Below are 19,972 nucleotides of genomic sequence, written 5' to 3'. Positions count from 1 at the left end.
CGCCGTTCCCTTCAGATCGGAGCGCTCCGACCTCTTACGCGCACCGGCTATCAGACAATCAGGACCCTGAACCTGCTCCCCAGCTATGACCCCGCTCCTCTCTCTCTACCTGGATTAACTCTCAACTAACCGCTGTTTGTCTATCGGCCCCCCCCTCACCCACTCCCCCCACCCCCCCACCCCGGCCCCTCCCTCTAACACCACCCTCACCCGCAGAAGCAGCAGCAAGCAGAAGCACCAGCAGCCTCCTCACCGGCTCCTCCGTCCGTCCTGTGTGTCTCTCTCTCTCCACACTCACACACTCACACACACGCACATACACGCACACACACACAGTCTCCAACTCTCTCTTTGCTTTGTTCTGCGGTCATGGGGTGCGTCGTGTCCTTTTTGCCTTGGCTGCTGAGGGGACTGGCCGTGCTGTGAGGCGGATACCAGGTGGATTTATGGTCCGCAACGCTGCAACTACCAGCCGAGGGAAATTAGTGGAAGTTTGAGCTCCGGGAAGGATGCAGGTGACGAGTTGGTGCGCCGTGTTCCTCCTGACGCCTGCACTTTGCCTGGTGAGTTGGATTCTCCCACTCAGTCTGCACTTCTACCTCAACTTTTTCCACCACTTTCTGAAAGAAAGTGTAAAAGCCGTGTTTGTTATTTGTTCTCAGTTCACTATCATATGACTTTCTTAGGTTGTGCCGTGCGCTTTCCAAATGCAGTTACACCGCGGTTGTACGGGGGGTTTCACTGGGCACTGTGTTAAAATATCATGTTTAGAAGAGGAATTCAAACTTTATATACACTTATTTTTCTATCATTGTTTGAAACTTGCACCAGGTGGGCCTTTCCTGTGCGCAATACCGGTGTGCGTAAAATCCAATCAGGAGGAAACTACACTTTTACGCAAAGGTTTAATAGTCAAAAACACACTAAATGATGGATATTAATTTTTTTTATAGCATATTTTGTAGGTTGTTGTTGATTTAAAAATCAGTTATCGGCACAGGCTGTGAGATGGTCTCATGGGGGCGCCATAACAAACCAAAAGTCCAAGACAGTCGACAGTCAGGCAGCTTGGACAGACACAGCAGCACACACTCCACCGCGGGTTAGACTGTGAGAGACTTCAGCTGCATTGTTTGATTGACTGGAGATTCTTAGAAGTATAGAAGCAAACATTAGCTCTGATAAATATGTTTTCGGTGTCGTTCAGCTCCCCGAGGTGTTTGAAATGAGTCACCAAGAGAAAAAACAGAGACGCGAGTTAATTAAAAGTTAATTTCAGGATTAAGTGAATTTCCCCTTTGGTCATGAATATAAAAAGAAAATGTGTATAAGTGTTAGTAGTTTAGTGTTAGTATAGTTTTCTTTGTAGTGTAGCTGTGTTGTTAATTTCCTGCATGGTTTTATTATTTTTTCTTAATGAAAATATGAATTGAAGCTCTCCCTTTCTGCGCAAACATGAAAAAGAAAAGAAAAAAGAGAAGAAAATAGATTATTTTATATTTATTATGTTTTAAAGTCTCACTCTACTTTTTAGTTGCTTATATATTTCTAGGAATGTGAGGCCTGAAAACACACACGTGTAACTGCTGCTTTATTCTAAATATACAAACACCTCAAACCTCCATTAATAGAAAGCTTTATTTTATTTTTATATACTTTAATATTCTAACATTCTTTTTAATTGATAAACATTTCACCTGAAAGATTTCAGCCAACTGCCAACAGGTGTAATCACTTTAAAATGTGAATTTGTTTAACGTAATGAAATGAATGTGAGAGACTGTGATCGTTCTATTAAATGTAGTTATTACTCTGATATTTCAGTGGATTTCTTTAATATATTCCAGAAACCTGTTTGTGTCAGTGTGTAGTTTGTAGGAGTGTAAATGTTTAACCAAAATCCGAAACACAAAGTGAAACATACACAGTTGGCGGATGTGGAGCTCTCCAAGGTGCTGAAAGTATTTACGCAGATTTCCCTTCAAAAAAACTAGAAGACCTACAAAAAAGTGAGATTTATAGAAGCACAGCAGGGATTAGAACAGGCCTAACCGTAATCATGTTTAAAATTAATGGATTTTAATATTTCAAACTAGTCTTTCAAGCCGAATTTGTATAGTTTGACCTTTTTATGACACCACTCTTTTTTTTTTGAGCATGCGGAGTCCAAATTCTCCAACTGCTCTTCTTGCTCTTCAAATATTTCCCCTCATATCTTAGTGCTCTCCCTTTTCTTTTTCTTTTTTATAATTAAATTCTGAGCGTTGATGTCATTTATAGACATCAAACACAAGCATGCATTTATTTAAAAATCCTACTTGTGTGGAGGGAAATATGTGTTTTAAAAAACTAGTGCGCACTGGTGATGAAAATCCAGTCGGCTTTCTCAATAAATCCTGTTCGCCGTGTTGTCTGAGTTGAGTTGTGTAGCTGGGAAAGACACACACACACACACACACACACACACACACACACATAAAGGCAGCCCGCCTAGAGTAAACCGAGCTTATTGTGCAGCCCGTTAACAGTCAGCCTTATCCACAGCAGCGGGGATTAGAGTTGAACTTTGATGGTTTTATTTCGTGTTAAAGGCTCTTGTCTCTGCTTAAGCCTCTTGTCTGAGAGCCGCGCCTTGACCCCGATAACAGCCCAGCCCAGGTAGACAGCAATACAGTATAGAAAGCAGAGCAGCACGCTCACCTATGGCTCCACTATTTAATTAACACGCCCTCTTATTATTCATAGACAGCGGGATTCTTCTATAGATTTCATTCAGAGCAGCTTATATGGAGGGAAGTTAAAGGTGTTGTGTTAAATTCGGTTTGTTTTTTTTAAACCACACTGCTACGTGATGCTCTAATCCGTAATCTATGCTATACTATAGTATACTGGACTATAGTTCATTGTTTTCTTAACCCTTACATACTGTTCAGGGTCAAGTTTGACCAGTTTTTATATTTGAGAGCTGTACAAACATCATATCCACATGTATTTTAGCCAGACTCCTAATATGTTCATAGTTTACAAAAATGGAGATAAAAATGCATTTTTCAAACATTTTGTTTGCACATGTAAATGTACAAGTTTGACCTGTGATTATGATTTTTGTTTTGTTTTTTAAAACATGTGATATTCATCATTTTGTAAAAAATATTCTCCTGAACCATAAAATAGTGATTGTCAATGTTAAGATTAATCAAAGAGAAGGATTAATCAAATATTTGTGAATGTGAATTGATGTAGAAACTAATTATGAGTCAGACTATGAACAGTGTGTAAGGGTTAATAACACACCAGTTTCCTTTAACAAAATAAATCAAGTTTTCTTATGGTATTAATTCTATATCTGTATCTCTTTGTTCAATTCTGAGATTAAACATCTGTTTTTTTCTCCTATTTCCCAAAAGAATCCACATATTTTCATTTGTATATTTGTTGCTATAATTAAATCTATGTAAATGTTTTTCTTAATCATTGTGACATTTCTGCACATGCTGCTCTGATAGTTTTTCTATTATTTCTTTGCTCGTTATTTGCTGCTGCAGTGACTTTTTTTCTGTAAAGAGGCTCAATTAGATTTGATCATGATTACCTCATCACTTCCTCCTCTAGTCACACATATAGAGTCAGAGTGTGGCAAGGATTTAAGGATTTTAGCGGCGTTGACACTGAAAAAAAAAGAAATGGCAGATGTGCTTCACATCTGGGCCTCGGTGCAGCGCTGTGACTTGAAGTCAGCCAGTGAGGGTCTGAGATGGTTGAGACCCCCCCTCCCCAACCCCTCCCTCTCCCCTCTCTCTCCCCTCTCTCTCCCATCCCCTGAGAGTAACAGATGCAGCGGTCCCACTAGCAACAGTAGTAGCAGTTACATTAAAGTGTTATTATCAAACAGTGCAAATGGGACTTGCAGTGTCAAGCAAGTGTGTGTGTGTGTGTGTGTGTGTGGGTTGGAGAGAAAAAGAAAAGTCCCACTGAGATCACACACACACCTCCATCGCTTGACCACCATCTCACACACCAACCCCCCCCCCCCCTTTGATCCTTCCCCTTTTTAAATGAGCTCATAATAATAGTAAAAAAAGAAGCATCAACGTGGAATCAAGAGCAGGCCAGTATCATTAAATCATATAGCAAACGTCCACATGCTGCGGACTCAACACACACACATTCCTCACACACTCGGACAAGTGTATTGTGTGACCATCAAGTAGGGGAGCCATAGAGAGAGACAGTGTGTGTGTGTGTGTGTGTGTGTGTGTGGTGTGCTTTTTCAGCCCAGATGTCGACTAAGTGAACATTTCTCTCAGTTCCTCTCTCAACCTTTGTGCTACTTAGCTTTTAAAGCAGCATGGAGGCGTCACTTTAGAGCTATTCAAGCCCAGCTGCTGGAGAGAGCCGAGTACAAAAGGGCTCCAGAGTTCAGCCTCGGAGAACAACGGCAGCAATTCCCCCCCGCCGCCGTCTCAGTCGCCTCAGCTCCAGCCCAGTTACCCAGCTCTGTTACATACACCAGCTTTTTTTTTTTCGTTGTTCTTTTTCTCCTCGCTGACTCCGCTGACTGTCTAGGTGGGGAATGCTTTCATATATGTCAAAGGTTCTTCAATTGGAGATCCTGGGTGACTCCTGGAGACCCTTAACAGAGGTTTTTAGATATCCATGAGGAGGTCCCTGTGGTGCTTTAAGAGGGTTTGGCTTGTTCTTAAGAAGGTTTCATGGGAAGTGGAGTTTTTGAGTTCATTCAGGTGTTTTAAGTTCTTGGTGGCATACTAGGAGTTCCTGAAGGGTGTTAATAGTCTGACTTCTGCAGGACTCTGAGTTTTTTTTAATGGGTCCTGGATGCAGAGTAGCTGTTCTTTTAATTCAATATTTCACTTTCACCACTATAGTGACTATTCTCCTCTACGGTGACACTGAAAAAATCTAAACTATAAAATCACATCCATCCATTAACTGTACCATCTTTTTTTTTTAACCATCTTTTCTTTTTATCCTCCATGCAAGTCTCCTCGACAACCAGCAGGAGTCACTATAGTGCAGTGTAATAAAAAAAAAAAAAAAAAAGGTTTTAATCCCTCACCGGCTTCCCACCCACACTTGATTATACCATGATGAATCCAGAGAATTGAAGCCCACTCCTCACGTACTATTCTAATTATGAGCTTGATATTAAGTCATGAAAGATTTCATTTGAACTGAGGAAATGAGATTAAAAGCATAAAATGTAATTATATAATTTGTTGTAGCTGCTTATTGAAGAGAAGGAAGAAGGGAGGAGGGGAAAAAAAGAACAACTACATCAAAGTGTTATTAATGCCGTTCAAAACTGAAAATTAAAGGAAATCACTGTTTGTTTTTATTACAGAAAATGGAATGTAGAAGAGAATCATGTAAAAATGGAAAAGATCCATGTGGTGGTACTGTTTAAGGGTTAAAAGGATCCTTATTTCAAAATAAATTCAATAAAAGTGATATTCAGCATAATTGATCATTAATGGATTTTTGAAATATATATACACCAATGTTAACCTCACATTATAAGATTTTTTTAATGTCCTACAAAAAAGCGTCTATTATGTTGATTATTGCTGAGTCATCATTAATGAATCATATAGTCCATAAAATGTCAGACGATTGTGAAATGCGTTCCTCACAATTTCCCCCCGACCTTCAAAATAAAAGCAAAAGAAGCAGCAAATCCTGACATTAACAAAATAAAAAGGTTTTAGACGTTTTTGCTTCATAAAGCTCTAAAAATTGAAATGATTAATAAATAATACAAAAGTAGAATCTCAACCATCCTTTGGGTTTGGGTGAAGTTTTCATGGCTTATAAAAATATATATGAAATCCATAGAAACATTTTTTTTAAAAAAGGAGAAAAAGAAAACAGTTTTTCAAATGGAATCACATGTGAAATGTAAATATAATAGAAACCTATGCTGCGTGTGTGGAGCTGACCTTTGACCTCCTAGCAGAGCCTATCAGAGCGCTGCTGTTTGATGGAGCACAACTCTGGAATTGACACGTCAAGGTGACTCAGTGTGGGTCGTACTGCTTTATACTGTGTGAACTGTAACCTCTCCTGATCCCCCCCCCTCTATCCTCCCCCCTGGGGCCCGTCTGATCTGAGCTCAGCCCCCCTCATACAACCCCCCCAACCTCGGCCGCCACGCGCTCTCACAAACCACCAAAACAGCACCTGACCTTGCTGCTCGGCCATAAAGTCAATGATAATAGCACCTGCTGTGTCTGGAATGAGCGCTTTGGGCTTCCTGCTTTATTTCTCCTCTCTGCAGGAATAATGCTTCACATCCAGAGAGGAGAAGGAGGAGGATCTTTGCTGGATTTGAATCTTTTCATGCTAAAATTAGAGAGGGATCTACTTGCACCCAGTCTGACTTTACAGCCTGGGTGTCCTCTGTGTGTGTGTGTGTGTGTGTGTGTGTGTGTGGATGGTATATATTTGAGGCGGCAGGCATCTGTGATTAATGACCACAGCCTCCGTTCTCTGCTCCACATTTTCAATCGTGTTCACAGTTCAGAGGTCAAAGCTGGAGCTGATCGTCGAAGGGCGTCGTTCCCTGACAAAAAAAAAAAATCCAGCCCCGTCTCACGACCCCAGGTTTGATCCTATGAGGGAAAGGAAGCTTCCACCCCCCACCCCCACCCCCCTTACTCTTCCTCAGCGCATAGAGCAATCCTTTTTATGGGTGAAGCATGTGGCAGCTTGATAGCAGCTCTTTGAAGCAGCTTTGGGGAGGAGAGTGTTTCTGAAGGCAGGACTAGATAACCTCATCCAACCTGCTTTACATCTCCAGGTATCTCTCCTGTGACTCCTGCCAGTCGGCCCCCGTCGGCCCCCATCGCTCCACTCGTCACGGCCGGAGCCATACAGCAGACTTCTCTCTCTAATGCTCACACTGATATCTGCATTCACATGAGATGATTCAACAATCTTTAGGATGGCACTCTGTCTGCTGCACCCATCACCTTACTGCTGCACCCATCACCTTACAGTCCACATTACTTCTATATATTCCTAAATGATTTGTATTATTCTACTGTCCAACATACTTAACCCTCTCTACTTAACCCTTTACATACTGTTCATATTCAGACTCATAATTAGTCTCTTCACTAATTCACATTCATACATTCACCATCAGTTATTAATACTTCTGTTTTCATTCATAATCACTATTTTATGGTCCAGGAGAGCATGTTATGCTGATTTTGATCTTTTTTCTATAAACAGGTCAAAATTGTACATTTACATATATATATATATATATATATATATATATATATGTATATATATATATATATATATATATATATATATATATATGTGTGTGTGTTTCAGCTGCACAAAAATAAAAAAAGATGCATTTTATTTCCAATTTTAGGCAGGAAAACTTTAGCTAGGAAACTTTATTGATGGGAAATTCAACAGTAATAAGTGATGTAAAATAGAATAAAAACTACACAATAAAACAATCTCTAAATACTATATACAATAAACAATAATTACACAATACATAGTACTGGGAGCTGTGGTGTTGTATAGTCTGATGGTTGTACACTGTGGGTCACATTAGGATAAGACCAGCTAATAGAAATGTGTGTCTGGTGTTTTTACAACTTTCAAATGTGAAAAATGAATTAAATTTGACTCTGAAGAGTGTGTAAGGGTTAAAGTTTCCATTCAGATAAGGAAAAACTAAACCGTTTCAATTGGAATCTTTCTGATTTATTTCTATTGTTTTATCTTTCCACAGATAAAATATATACATTTTCCCAAACACCACCCTTCATACTTAACCTTTAATAATAATGTATTACAGATTTCTAGTTCAGCTCTCATTAGCTCAAAAACCAGCAAAGCAAACATGTCCCATTACAGTGTGTATTAACTATGTGCTCTGTATGGATATTTGAGCCTTATCTGCAGAGTAGATAATGAATCCAGGAATATCTGCAGTAATTACTGGATATCACATATCTCTATTTGGACACGAAGATGACAACTGAAACATTTAAAAAGAAAGAATGACACAGTTTGAATTATTGAAGTACATTTTTTATTCAGACACTCATAGATATAGATATTTTGTGCCACTTTTAAAATGCACATTTCAGGATAATACAGGTTAAAAGTGATGGAACATATACATCTACCATGTCTAGTCTTCATACTAAAGGAGTGATTTCCATTATTTTATTGCTATTTTACGTTTGTATTTGTTTCAATATAGCAGATCATTTATCAAACAATGAAAATCAGACCGGAGCCAAGTGGAAATATTTCACCTCACTGCAGAGTTCTCTTTTATTTTAAGATAAAATATGACTAATGACTTCCAGCTTATGACCAAGTCTCATAACGTCCATATACAGTACTGAGAAGATAAGTGTGTGTGTGTGTGTGTGTGTGTGTGTGTGTGTGTGTGTGTGTGTGTGTGTTCCGTCATTAGCTGCAGTAGAAAGATACAGTAGGAGCAACACTCTGCCAGTGACAAAGCCAGAACAGGAAGTGAAATTTTGGACTTTTCCAGTGATGGATTGCCTCGCTTTCTAACCTGATGATGGGCTTGACTGACCGGTGAAACAGAGCAGGCTGAGATGCTGCGCTCCTTAGGGGAGGAGGAGGTGGAAAGAGTGGAAATGGGGAGGAGGAGGAGAAAGGAGGGAGGGAGGGAGGGAGGGGTGCAGAGACGCTACCCTCCGCTGCACAGGCAGTGATGGATCTGCCATCGGAGCTCACGTCTGCTGCACAGTCCGACAGTCACGGCTCCCGCTGATGGGAATTACCAGCCATGTCCGTTATCTTCTCCTTTAGATCTTTCCATCCTGTTAGGTTACAGTGACTGGCCATGCGGACGCTGTCGCCTCGCTCCACAGACATGTATGGATGACTTATAATAAAAAATAAAAAAATCAATGAGTGATGAACAGTGGTGTGAGCACTCCAAAGCCAGCTTTTAGAGCCAAGTATTGGTCCACAATATGGGAGCATTTCCTGTAGCAGAGAAGTCATTGCAGTGGGATGTGGGAGGATTTTTACTCAGCAGTGTAAAAGCTGCAGTGAAAGCAGCTCAGGCTCATCTAAAGAGCTGCTCAACTATTCTATTAGTGTGAGCTTCACTGGACAGTCTGACTTTCTGATGCTCAAACTGCTTCAGTAGCTTTTTATTCCTTCTGAGCAGAACCAGAGGATACTTTGAACATTTTGGGACTCAACTGATTTCAAAACTGTCTAATCAGGAATTTAAAAAGATGTTAATTACAAAATAAATGTAATCTGTTCCAGTTAGTGAGCAACATGTTACTGATGAAAATGTTGATGATTACAAAGGAGGTTACATCTGAAATCACACCTTTAACATTTTACTCTTTTTTAAATATTTAACTTGTTACTGATTACATATATTACTGTTTTTAATACTTTGAAATCAATATTTTTTAGCACATATGGCACACATGGGTTTAAATAGTGTCACATACCAATAAAGCTCATGAAAGACTTTTGACTTTTTCATCAAATATCTTTATTTTATATTCCAGAATCTACATGAACTAATGAATACATTTTACAATGAGAGATAAATGTTGCTTTATAAGAAATGATCTCTCTTATAAATCATGTCAGTATGCATGAAAAACAGCTCAACTTAGATGTTGGCGCTTAATGGGAACACTTACCCTAACAGCTGGAAACATTGGTTAGAACATTATAATAGTCATCAAATGTAATAAGTTACATTACTTTTATTAAGTCACTGAAATAGTTACGTTACTTATTACATTTTAAATAGAGTAACTAGTAATCTGTAACCTTCCTAACCCTGTACAAAATCAACCTCTCTTATTTGTGAGAATGAATTGTGGCATATATTTAACGCTCTTCAGTGTTCAGGACAGATCTGACACATTTATAACTTTCATGAATCATAAATATTGTGTTTTTCATCATGATATCTTCCACACTGGACTTTGATTATATTAAATAGCTGAGTGCCACTTTAATTGAATATTGAGTGTTTAAGGAACATTGCCCTCTTCAAAAATAACCATCAAATGAATGAGTAGATGATACACACACATACACACACACACACACACACACACACACACACACACACACACACACACACACACACACACACACACACACACACACACACACATAAACCCTCCATGTGAGCTACACCTTCACACTAAACTATGTATTATATCTTCTTACAGACATGTGACTCATGTTCAACACAGCAGAAAAAAGTGTTCAACAGCATTTAGTGATTTATGCTTTTTGTGTTAATAAAAGAGCAGTTAAAGCAGAGCAGTGAGAAATGAGTGTGAACACTTAAATAAAGGTAAGGTAGGCTTTTTCTAATGAAATTCTCCAGTTCAGAGCATCAGCTACAATCCCTGAGTATGTGTCATGATGCAGAATGAATGGTTTATCACGCTAACCTTCTCACAATGCTAGCTGGAGTCTGTGGTAACTAATGCTGCAGCTCAAAGCATTTTACCTTCCAAACATACAGAACAGCAACTACAATCATATTATTGTTGGATATTAATTCAGTTGTTATTCCTGTTGGTTCAATGCAGCCTGTAGTTCCATCACTGTAGCCTGAAGCAACTTTGCATAAAGAAAATATATTCATATACTTAACTCTTATATTCTGTTCATATTCTCCATCCTCACTGTGTGTTCTGGGTCAATTTTCTGTATTTTTTTAGCTTTTTTGGAGAAAAAACAGCTCCTATCACACAATATCATGTCCTATTTGACCTAAGACATGAAAATATAACATAGCAATAATGATGGAAATGTATTTAATGTAAAGTGAAAATGAACTGTGGGGTTTATTGTATAACCATTAGAGCCATCAGTCTTCACTGCTACATCATAAAAAGAATGATTCAAACTATGAACTATTCATTTAACATAAACACATGTCAATAGATACAGAGATCATTTGACCCAGAACACACTCAATGGACAAACATTTGTAGCATCTATACAAAAGTATAATATTTTAATATATTTTAATTTTTGTGCATTTTGGGAAACTTTAGGAAAAGTCATCACATTTCAGAGTAAAAGACATTTGTTTTTTTACAACTGTCAAACGTCAAAATGATTTGACCTGAACCATATGTAAGGGTTAATGTGAACTTTAATGATAAGTCAGGTGCACTTACAGTAAAATCAAGCCTCAGCTTCAACAAACAACAAATCCACCAAATTTAAAGTCTAAATATATGCTGATGATGTGTGATTGTCAGTGTCAGTCATAACTGTTATGAATTATTCCTGATCTGCCGTTGCTATGGTGAAGGTGACCCTCCATTCACCCAGACCTTCTCCCACGAGAGTTTGAGCTGCTATTAACAATCATGTTACTCCAGACAACAATCACAACTCACACAGTTAATTGGAGTTTCTTGTTCTTGTGTCTTTTAGACATTGGAACAAATAACAAACTGACAAACTAACATTTTAAAAAGTAGAAAAGTAGCTCTCATTTTCAAATGATTACTCACCTTCTAGTTGAACTCAACCATTTCAAACTTATTACTTGATTTATGGGGAATGTTGTAAATGCTGCACCTCCTGGGATTATGGGATATTTAACATTCAGCTCAGATATCTGCAAACGCTGCCAACACTCACAAGAACCCACCAAAATGTGACTGAATGTCTTAACCTAAAAACTTACAGAGACTATCTTTTCTTTAAATATCTAAATGACTTCTTGCAACATATCAAAGTCACACATTTCATTCTCATTTTTTTCAGAGAGGATGCATCATGTTATCAGGAAAAAAAACCTAGTATCCCTGTTAGTTAAATATTCCAGCTCTCCATCTGTTCTCCTGCTTCCAATCTTCATATCAGAGCAAAAAGCTAAAATCCCAACATTAAACCTTCAAAGCAGCGACTCTCTCTGGCTCACTTTCACACTTTGTAGCGCAAAGCCAGATGAAGTGAGAGAAATGTGAACAGGACAGGAGGGAGGGGGGGGGGGGGGTTGACTTTTATGCTCGGGCTGCTTTACAAGTACAGTACTCCCAATTTATGGTGGACACCCACATGTCTGTCAGGTTCCTGCTGTTTGTGCTGTCGCTGTCACTCTGAGCAAACAAGCCTGTATATATATATATGTATATATATATATATACATATATATATATATATATATATATATATATATATATATATATATATACATATATATATATATATTTATATATATATATATATATATATAAAGCAGGCTGCAAATTGTCAACACACATGATTTAAAAAAAAAATGTTTTAAGGGGGAATAAATGATAAAGTCAGTTAGGTTTAATAACTCTCTCTCTCCCTGTGTAGATGAGGGGAAGGTGATGAGAGTGGTGAGGATCAGCAGGTGTAACTCTCACATACTGTTCATATTCTGACCCGTCACACAATGTCCTCACATTTAGTCATTCATAATAATAATAATAATAATAATCAATAATATAAAAAACACTATATAATGGTCCACTGTTACATAATACAGGATAAACTATTTCAACAAATTATATTAAATGTGAAGAATGAATATTTATGACATTTTGGATGAATATCTGACTAATATATTTCCTTCTTTGTATGATAAGAAGGAAATATCAGATTTCAGGCTTAATTTTTTTTTAAAACAGGTCAGTAAGGTTTAAGGAAAGTTATGAGCATCTAATGAAGAGTTTTAACACACAGAATGGAGAATTTATTTTATTTTTTGGAGCATCTTTAGTTTGCAGGTGGCTCCCTGAACACATTTTGGAAAGTAAAAGTAAAGCAGTTTATAGGAATAACTGGGGACATTGAATGCACCATGAGGCTTCATAGAAAATATGCTTTTGTAGCACTATTAAAGAAAAGCAAATACATTTTTATCAACATTTTCTTGTTCAATATTTAACTAAAGCTTACTTTCCAATCACTTAAACCATCACCTAGGAAACAGGATGCAGAGTCTCCAGTGTTAATGTCCTGTTCTTTGTGGAGTGGGAAAAAAACATCTGTCCATGATCCAGGTGTTTTTCACAATGTACTTTAGCAGCACGTGAATGTATCTGCTGTGGGAAACAAGTTTTTAGCACTGTCCATCATTAAGATCTTCAGTGCATTTCAGTACCGGTCCTACTAGTCATTTTCTTTTTTTTTAAAAGAGAGAGAAGAAATTCATAAAGAGAAAAGCAAAAGGGGAATTTTACTCAGTTTAGACTCTGAAGGATAATCCAACCCTCTGTGCTCAGTCTGACATTCATGTGGTAAATTAACTAAAACTGGATCCCAACATTTTAAGAAAATATATGTAATTTCCCTTTAATGTAGCAGAGAGGCTTTCTATTAGTTGGGTCTTTTATAATTCTGTATCCCACTGTGTTACTGCAGGGGGGGAGGAGAGGGGGGCTTCAAGACTCTCTTGTGACCCACTAATTGACTGATGTACTTTTACTTTAATCCATTAACTCCTATGAAAATTAGAACTAACTCATTTGTCTGCTGTTTGATACTGGACGTGTAATGTACAGTGTGTGTGTGTGTGTGTGTGTGTGTGTGTGTGTGTGTGTGTGTGTGTGTGTGTGTGAATAGAGAGACTGAACCAGCTGCACACAAAAAATCTTAATCAGTTTGGAATAAATTCAGTAATAAAAAGTAAATAGCGGATAAAAGTGGACTGTCCTCGTCTCCATAGTAACGGTCAACGAGGCTCACGGGTATTGTTTCCACTTCTCATATCCAAACCTGACCCATTCTCATTTTCAGATTTGAATGTGACATAATTAAAACTGATGGCCTTGTTAACCTACTACACTGCTCAGATATAAAGGACTCTGATGTTTTTGTGTTGAAAGATGTTGAAGATGTCATTAAAATCTTCCCTGCATGCAGCAGGTCCTCTGGTCCGCCCATCACACTGATGCAGACTATGACTGTACTGATCAAATTAAAATAAAGAAATACAAACTTCATGATTAAACATTGAGTAAAGTAAGAGTTATAGTTCAAATAATGAATAACACATGAGTAAAAGAGTTCAGCTTCAGTGCTGCAGACTGACATGAAACATACTTCCACTTGAAATACATTAGTTTGAATGATGAAAAAAATAAAAAATAGTACCCATGTTCACAAATCTATTGATGATTTCATGACTATTTCACAAACTGCTGTGAGACTGTTGGTCCATTACAGACATCACAGCAATGATAGAAAGACATAAAATACATTTTATCATGAATATATACCTTTTCATTTACTGAATAAACCATCATGAAAATAAAATGCACATTTATCATTAGAAATGTATCTGAACTATCTCAGAACATTGCATTTTCTACTTAGAATAAATAAAATTAATAAATAAATAAATAAAAAGGCTCACTGAAATACATTTATGATAACTGGTCCAATATATGGGACAGCTGTTCAGTAAGCTGATAACCTCCTTTGTGTATCAATGCTATAATTATCATATATAATTATTTCTCAGTCTCCTTATTAGAATACAACCAGCAAATACAGGAAATGTGTATGTAGTATTAAAAAACAGAAACAAAAGTATTTAGTGTGACCTCCCCTTACTCTTGAGTAATAACAGGAACCTGGATCTCTTCAACCTAAATGGAATGGAACCTTAATTAAAGTCATTGCTAACATCTGGATTACTTTATTATTGCATGTCAAAATGACTGCTGTGAACAAAGATGTGTGCATTACATACACATGTTATTGTTGGAAGCTTGCTAATATGTATAAAACCAACTTTCAATCACATCATTCCATCCAAAATGCCAAAGATCAGAATGTGACAGTCATAAAAATCAGCTGGGAAGAGAAAAAAATAAAAGAAATAAGCTTGGTGTAATATACCAGAAGATTACTTCAGACAACTTTTTCTTTCTTTTAAATGTAGTGTTTATATTTCCTGTATTTGTATTATTTGTATCTTAATAAAGAGACTGGAATATAAACATGGATGGTCATTAACTGGCCTAAGACTTTTACACAGTACAGTGCATAGCCTGACCATTGCTCACTGGTTTTACTGTGAAAAGGTTTTTTAGGTTAGTATTTAATATTTCACACAATTTAAAACTAAAATCATGGTTACAATGCAGCAACATTCTCACCCTGGTTTCCAACTTTATAAGTGGGTTATTTTTATTATCTCTTGGATATAATCTAATAAAGTAAAGGAGTTTTACTCTGAAAGTGTCATTTTATTCTGAAAGTGAGTGAATAATTGCTATTATTGCTTAGACATAGGTTGCCAGCTATCAATATATATATATATATATATATGTGTGTGTGTGTGTGTGTGTGGGGGGGGGGTTGTTACCTCAGCAAAATGATTGAGTGTTATTTTAATGATAACAAATATAACTCCAGTGCAAACACAGTGAAATGCAGCTTATCCTGCTTCACTAATCAATACATTACAGCACAGACCTCTGTGTCCCTTTCTTAAATGTTTGTATCCATCTGAAGTGAGGGTCTGCAGCGATGATGGAATAGAACAATCAGAGTACTTATCAGTTCCCCAATGCAGCAAATGACAGGGCTTCATTACTTACAGCAGCCCTGGAGATTGCAGCCATATTGATTTTTAAGAATTACAGTTCTATTTTTTGTCCTCCAGTCACAGAGGAGGGTTAGGGGAGAAGTGACAGCTGTCAGTCACAGCTGGATGAGAGTCATTCTTCTTAGAGGAAGGCGAGGAGGAGGAGGAAGAAGAAGAGGAGGCCTTTCCATTCCTCCTCTTATCTCTCTTTCTCATTTACCGCTTCTCTCTGTCTCCTTGTCTGCTTATCTCTCTCTCTCTCTCTCTCTCTCTCTCTCTCTCTCTCTCTCTCTCTCTCTGACTTTTCTATTCTCCACACTCACTCCTCAGACTCACATGAATAACTCTTCTTATCGAGCTGACCCTCGACTTCATACGCTCCCTTCCTTCCCCTGGAATCAGATTCACTCCTCCTTATTGTTTGCTATGTATTCCAGATCCCTCCCTTCCTCCTCCTCCTCCTCCTCCCTTCCTCTTATCATTCCATTGCCATCAATTCATGTTTTTCTACCTCAGGCGGAGAAAATGAATTCCATGCAGGTCTATGAGGTGCCGTGAGGGACATTATTCAGAAATACCTCTCACACACACATGTGAAACGCTCTTATATACACTACTGAAACACTCTCATACGTACAAGTGAGTGAAATACTCTCACACACACTACTGAAATGCTCTCATACACACAAGTGAAACGCTCTTATATACACTACTGAAACGCTCTCATACGTACAAGTGAGTGAAATACTCTCATACACACTAGTGAAATGCTCTCATACACACATGTAAAACGCTCTCATACACACTACTGAAATGCTCTCATACACACATGTAAAACGCTCTCATACACACTACTGAAATGCTCTCATACACACATGTAAAACGCTCTCACACACACTACTGAAATGCTCTCATACACACTACTGAAATGCTCTCATATATACAAGTGAAACGCTCTCATACACACTACTGAAACGCTCTCATACACACTACTGAAATGCTCTCATATATACAAGTGAAACGCTCTCATACACACTACTGAAATGCTCTCTTACACGCACAACATTTTACATAAACTACTAAAAATCTTTACCACATACTAGTAAAATGTGCTCATATACACAGCTGAATTGCTCTGATATAGAATTGTAAACTATAACAGTTCAGTAGTGAATATGAAAATTACAGTTAAACAGGAAGGCCTTCCTGTCATCTGACGGAAACAGGAAGACTCCACACAGGGAAATGCATGTGCTTTTACTGAGTTTGAAGTACTTCAACTCTTGCTTCAACCACAATGTATGTTCATCTGATATTCTTCGTTTTTCAAGTCCAAGCTTTATTTTTTGAAGTGAGAGGAAATGAGGAGGATGTTGTCGTTTTTTTTACTAATGCTCTGCAATGCATTGAGAGGCTGCAAAGAGAGGAGTCTGACAATTTCCATCAGGAGAGGCTTTATAGAGAGCTTAATGAGCATACTGTGCATGTGAATCATCTGAGCATGTGCAGTGTATTCTGTGAATTAAAGTTTTGTTAAAACATTGTAAAATATTTTAGGACAAATAAATGAACATGATAAACATTTGTTCAAAAGGAACGAGCATTCAAAGACAGGACAAGAGAGACAAACAGACAGGCAGAGGGAGAAACAGACACAACAGAGAGGCAAACAGATTGATAGACGAATAAGAGACAGAAAGTGAGTCACAGAAAGGGATACAGAGCATATGTTCAGATTAATTGTTTAAATTTTAACTGTCTAAACAAGTACATGTTAAAAGAAAGTTTGGCAAGAATATGAAACGTGCCGTTAAAAATAAATGTAAATATGTTCTAAAACAAAGGCTGACTGAGTCAACTGAACTGTGGTGAAACTGTATAAAATCATATCACATCAGTCATATTGCATACGGCATTCAGAAATGAAACTGATAACTCTGAGACAGACAGAAAGTTTCAAGTTTTCAGAGCATGCCATGTTCATGCCCTGCCAAACCCATATGTGTTTCCTAATGCAAAGTCATAGTTAGTAAGTCATAGTTGGTAAGACACATGTAGTAGCAACTAGATGCAATTATCACATGTGTCGGCAAGAGGGAACATTGATGTAGAGAAGCCATCATCTCCTTTGTGAATGAACTGGACAGAAGTAGTTGGGGAAAAGCCGATAGGTGGCACCACGGATGCTCCAGTTGTGAAAGCCAGTATCTTCTCTATTTTGGATGGTCCTTCGTCTTCTGTAAAAACAAAAATATTATCAGTGTCAGTTGGGCTAATTAATTATGTGAATCATCTCTAAAGCAATTAACATCAGCTGATACTGAATAAATTGTCCAGTAAGAGTACCGTAAATTCCAGACTATAAGCCGCTACTTTTTCCCACGCTTTGAACACTGCAGCTAATACTATGATGCGGCTAATATATAATATAGTCTTTATTTTCCGACACTGTAATCACACTGTACATATAACCAAGTCCAGTTGCGTTCGATTCAATTTCCTTGAGATATTTAACCTATTAATATTCATTTTTAGGTCAAATCTATTCATTTTAATCAATTTTATCACTTCAAGCCCTGAACACTCGTATTTACGTGATTTCTCTCTGAGCCATAAATCTACCATGGAAAACCATATATCTGCCCTTCCCTTTAACACATCATCACTGGTAAATGTATTATTGCTTCAATGTGGAGCAGAAAATAACAGGATTTACAGACTGTAACATTCTGTAGCAACAGACAACAGTACCAACAGTCAGTAACGTTAGTTTAAGACATGACACTGTTCAAGTAAACAACCAATATAGAGAGGAGAGAGAGAGAGAGCGATGATCGCTGGTTTATTTTATTAAGTGTATTAATATTGAACATGTCGCGTGTCCAAATTGCACTGTAGAGCGACTACCAAACAAACAACAGGGCAGGGGAAAACTTTACCTGCCGGACACACTGGCCGTTCAATAAAACATCTCTCCAAAGCAATGCTGGTTTGTGTATATTTATTGCAGCTAAAAACACAAGCAGTGACATGTTCACACAGTCCTAAATACGTTACGTTACGTTGGTTAGATTAAACAACAATTTAGAAAAAACGATTTATAATTACCTTTTCCTCCTGGTGCCTGGTGTCCAAGCGCTGAAGCGTTGTGCTTGATAACGCGGCGCACACTCTCTCCGGACTGGAGCTGCAGTTGGCAGTGTCATGTTGCTGTGCTGTCCGGAGGGGAAAATGTGACTGCCCAGCCGGTCGCGGCTCGGCGTTGCAACGGTCGGTTTCTGCCCGACTGTTGTCGCATTTGATAAGGTTCTGATGGTCTCCGCTGACGCGAGTTAGAGTTGTGAATCGCGCATTTTTTTTGAACCGAAGCCCGGAAGGGTTTACTGACACACCTTCCTGTTTTACTGAACCACCTTCCGTTTCAACTGAAAATCCTCTCACACACCATACTGAAATCCTCTCACACACACTAGTGAAATGCTTTCATACACATAAGTGAAATGCTCTCATATATACTAGTGAAATCCATTCACACATTATAGTGAAATCCTTTCACACATTATAGTGAAATATTTTCACACAATATACTGAAATCCTCTCATTTGTGTGAGATAATACAAACCATGAATTTTATTTTCAGATGTGGAGGCACTTCAGATTTGACTTGGGTTTTAGCAAAGGGCAAGCAAATTTCAGACTAAAAAATGATGGTGGGGGCTTTGTTTAAGGTTTTTGTGATGCAGGGATGATTGTGCTTGTATATATTTCTGTTCTCTTTTACTGTCTGATTTTCTTACTCATTTTGTGAGTAATCTGCCCAGGGACTATGGGTGGAAAATAGCAATTTTGCTAAAACCTGGTATTCATCTTCTTTTGTTTTTATACAAGGTTAATGTTTTTCACAGGCATAAATCAGCTATATTTCATTGTTGCGGGAGACAATAAACTAAATAATATTTCTGACATTAGTGTGTCCTCCTCTGACTGTCATGCCTGTTGCAGCAGGTAGAGAGAGGAGATGCTGTTTACAACAACCTGCAGAATTTTAAAATTTCATAGCAAACTCAGTTGTGTTTGTTGAACAAGTGGTTTGATAAATGACATATTGGCATTTTACTCATTACAGTTTTATTGCAGTTACAGTTGTCATATAATAACATAAATTGCAACACTAGTTATAAAAGTCTAGTTAGAAATTGTTACTACTGTACATTGTGATTTATGCATTACTGCATGAAATCAGTTACAACACAGAGATACAGCACAACTCTGACGAGCAACTGAACAGTATCACACGCTTTTGGTCTGTTTGAAAATTTCAGCACAATGCCTGTATGTTGTAGGAATGAGCAGTTCTCCAGA

General features: G+C 37.8%; 1 protein-coding gene across 1 annotated transcript in view; it reads left to right on the top strand.

Moving 5' to 3' along the window:
- Positions 1-509: 509 nt before the first annotated feature.
- nxph1 (neurexophilin 1) overlaps positions 510-19,972 on the top strand; it is a 61,043-nt gene continuing 41,580 nt past the window's right edge. Inside the window, exon 1 of the mRNA XM_053334442.1 lies at positions 510-563. Within this exon, the coding sequence (XP_053190417.1) occupies positions 510-563 (54 nt within the window). The remainder of the gene's footprint in view (positions 564-19,972) is intronic.

This window comes from Scomber japonicus, chromosome 15 (assembly GCF_027409825.1).
Source record: "Scomber japonicus isolate fScoJap1 chromosome 15, fScoJap1.pri, whole genome shotgun sequence".
Taxonomy (NCBI): domain Eukaryota; kingdom Metazoa; phylum Chordata; class Actinopteri; order Scombriformes; family Scombridae; genus Scomber; species Scomber japonicus.
This window is presented reverse-complemented; position numbering and strand designations above follow the sequence as displayed.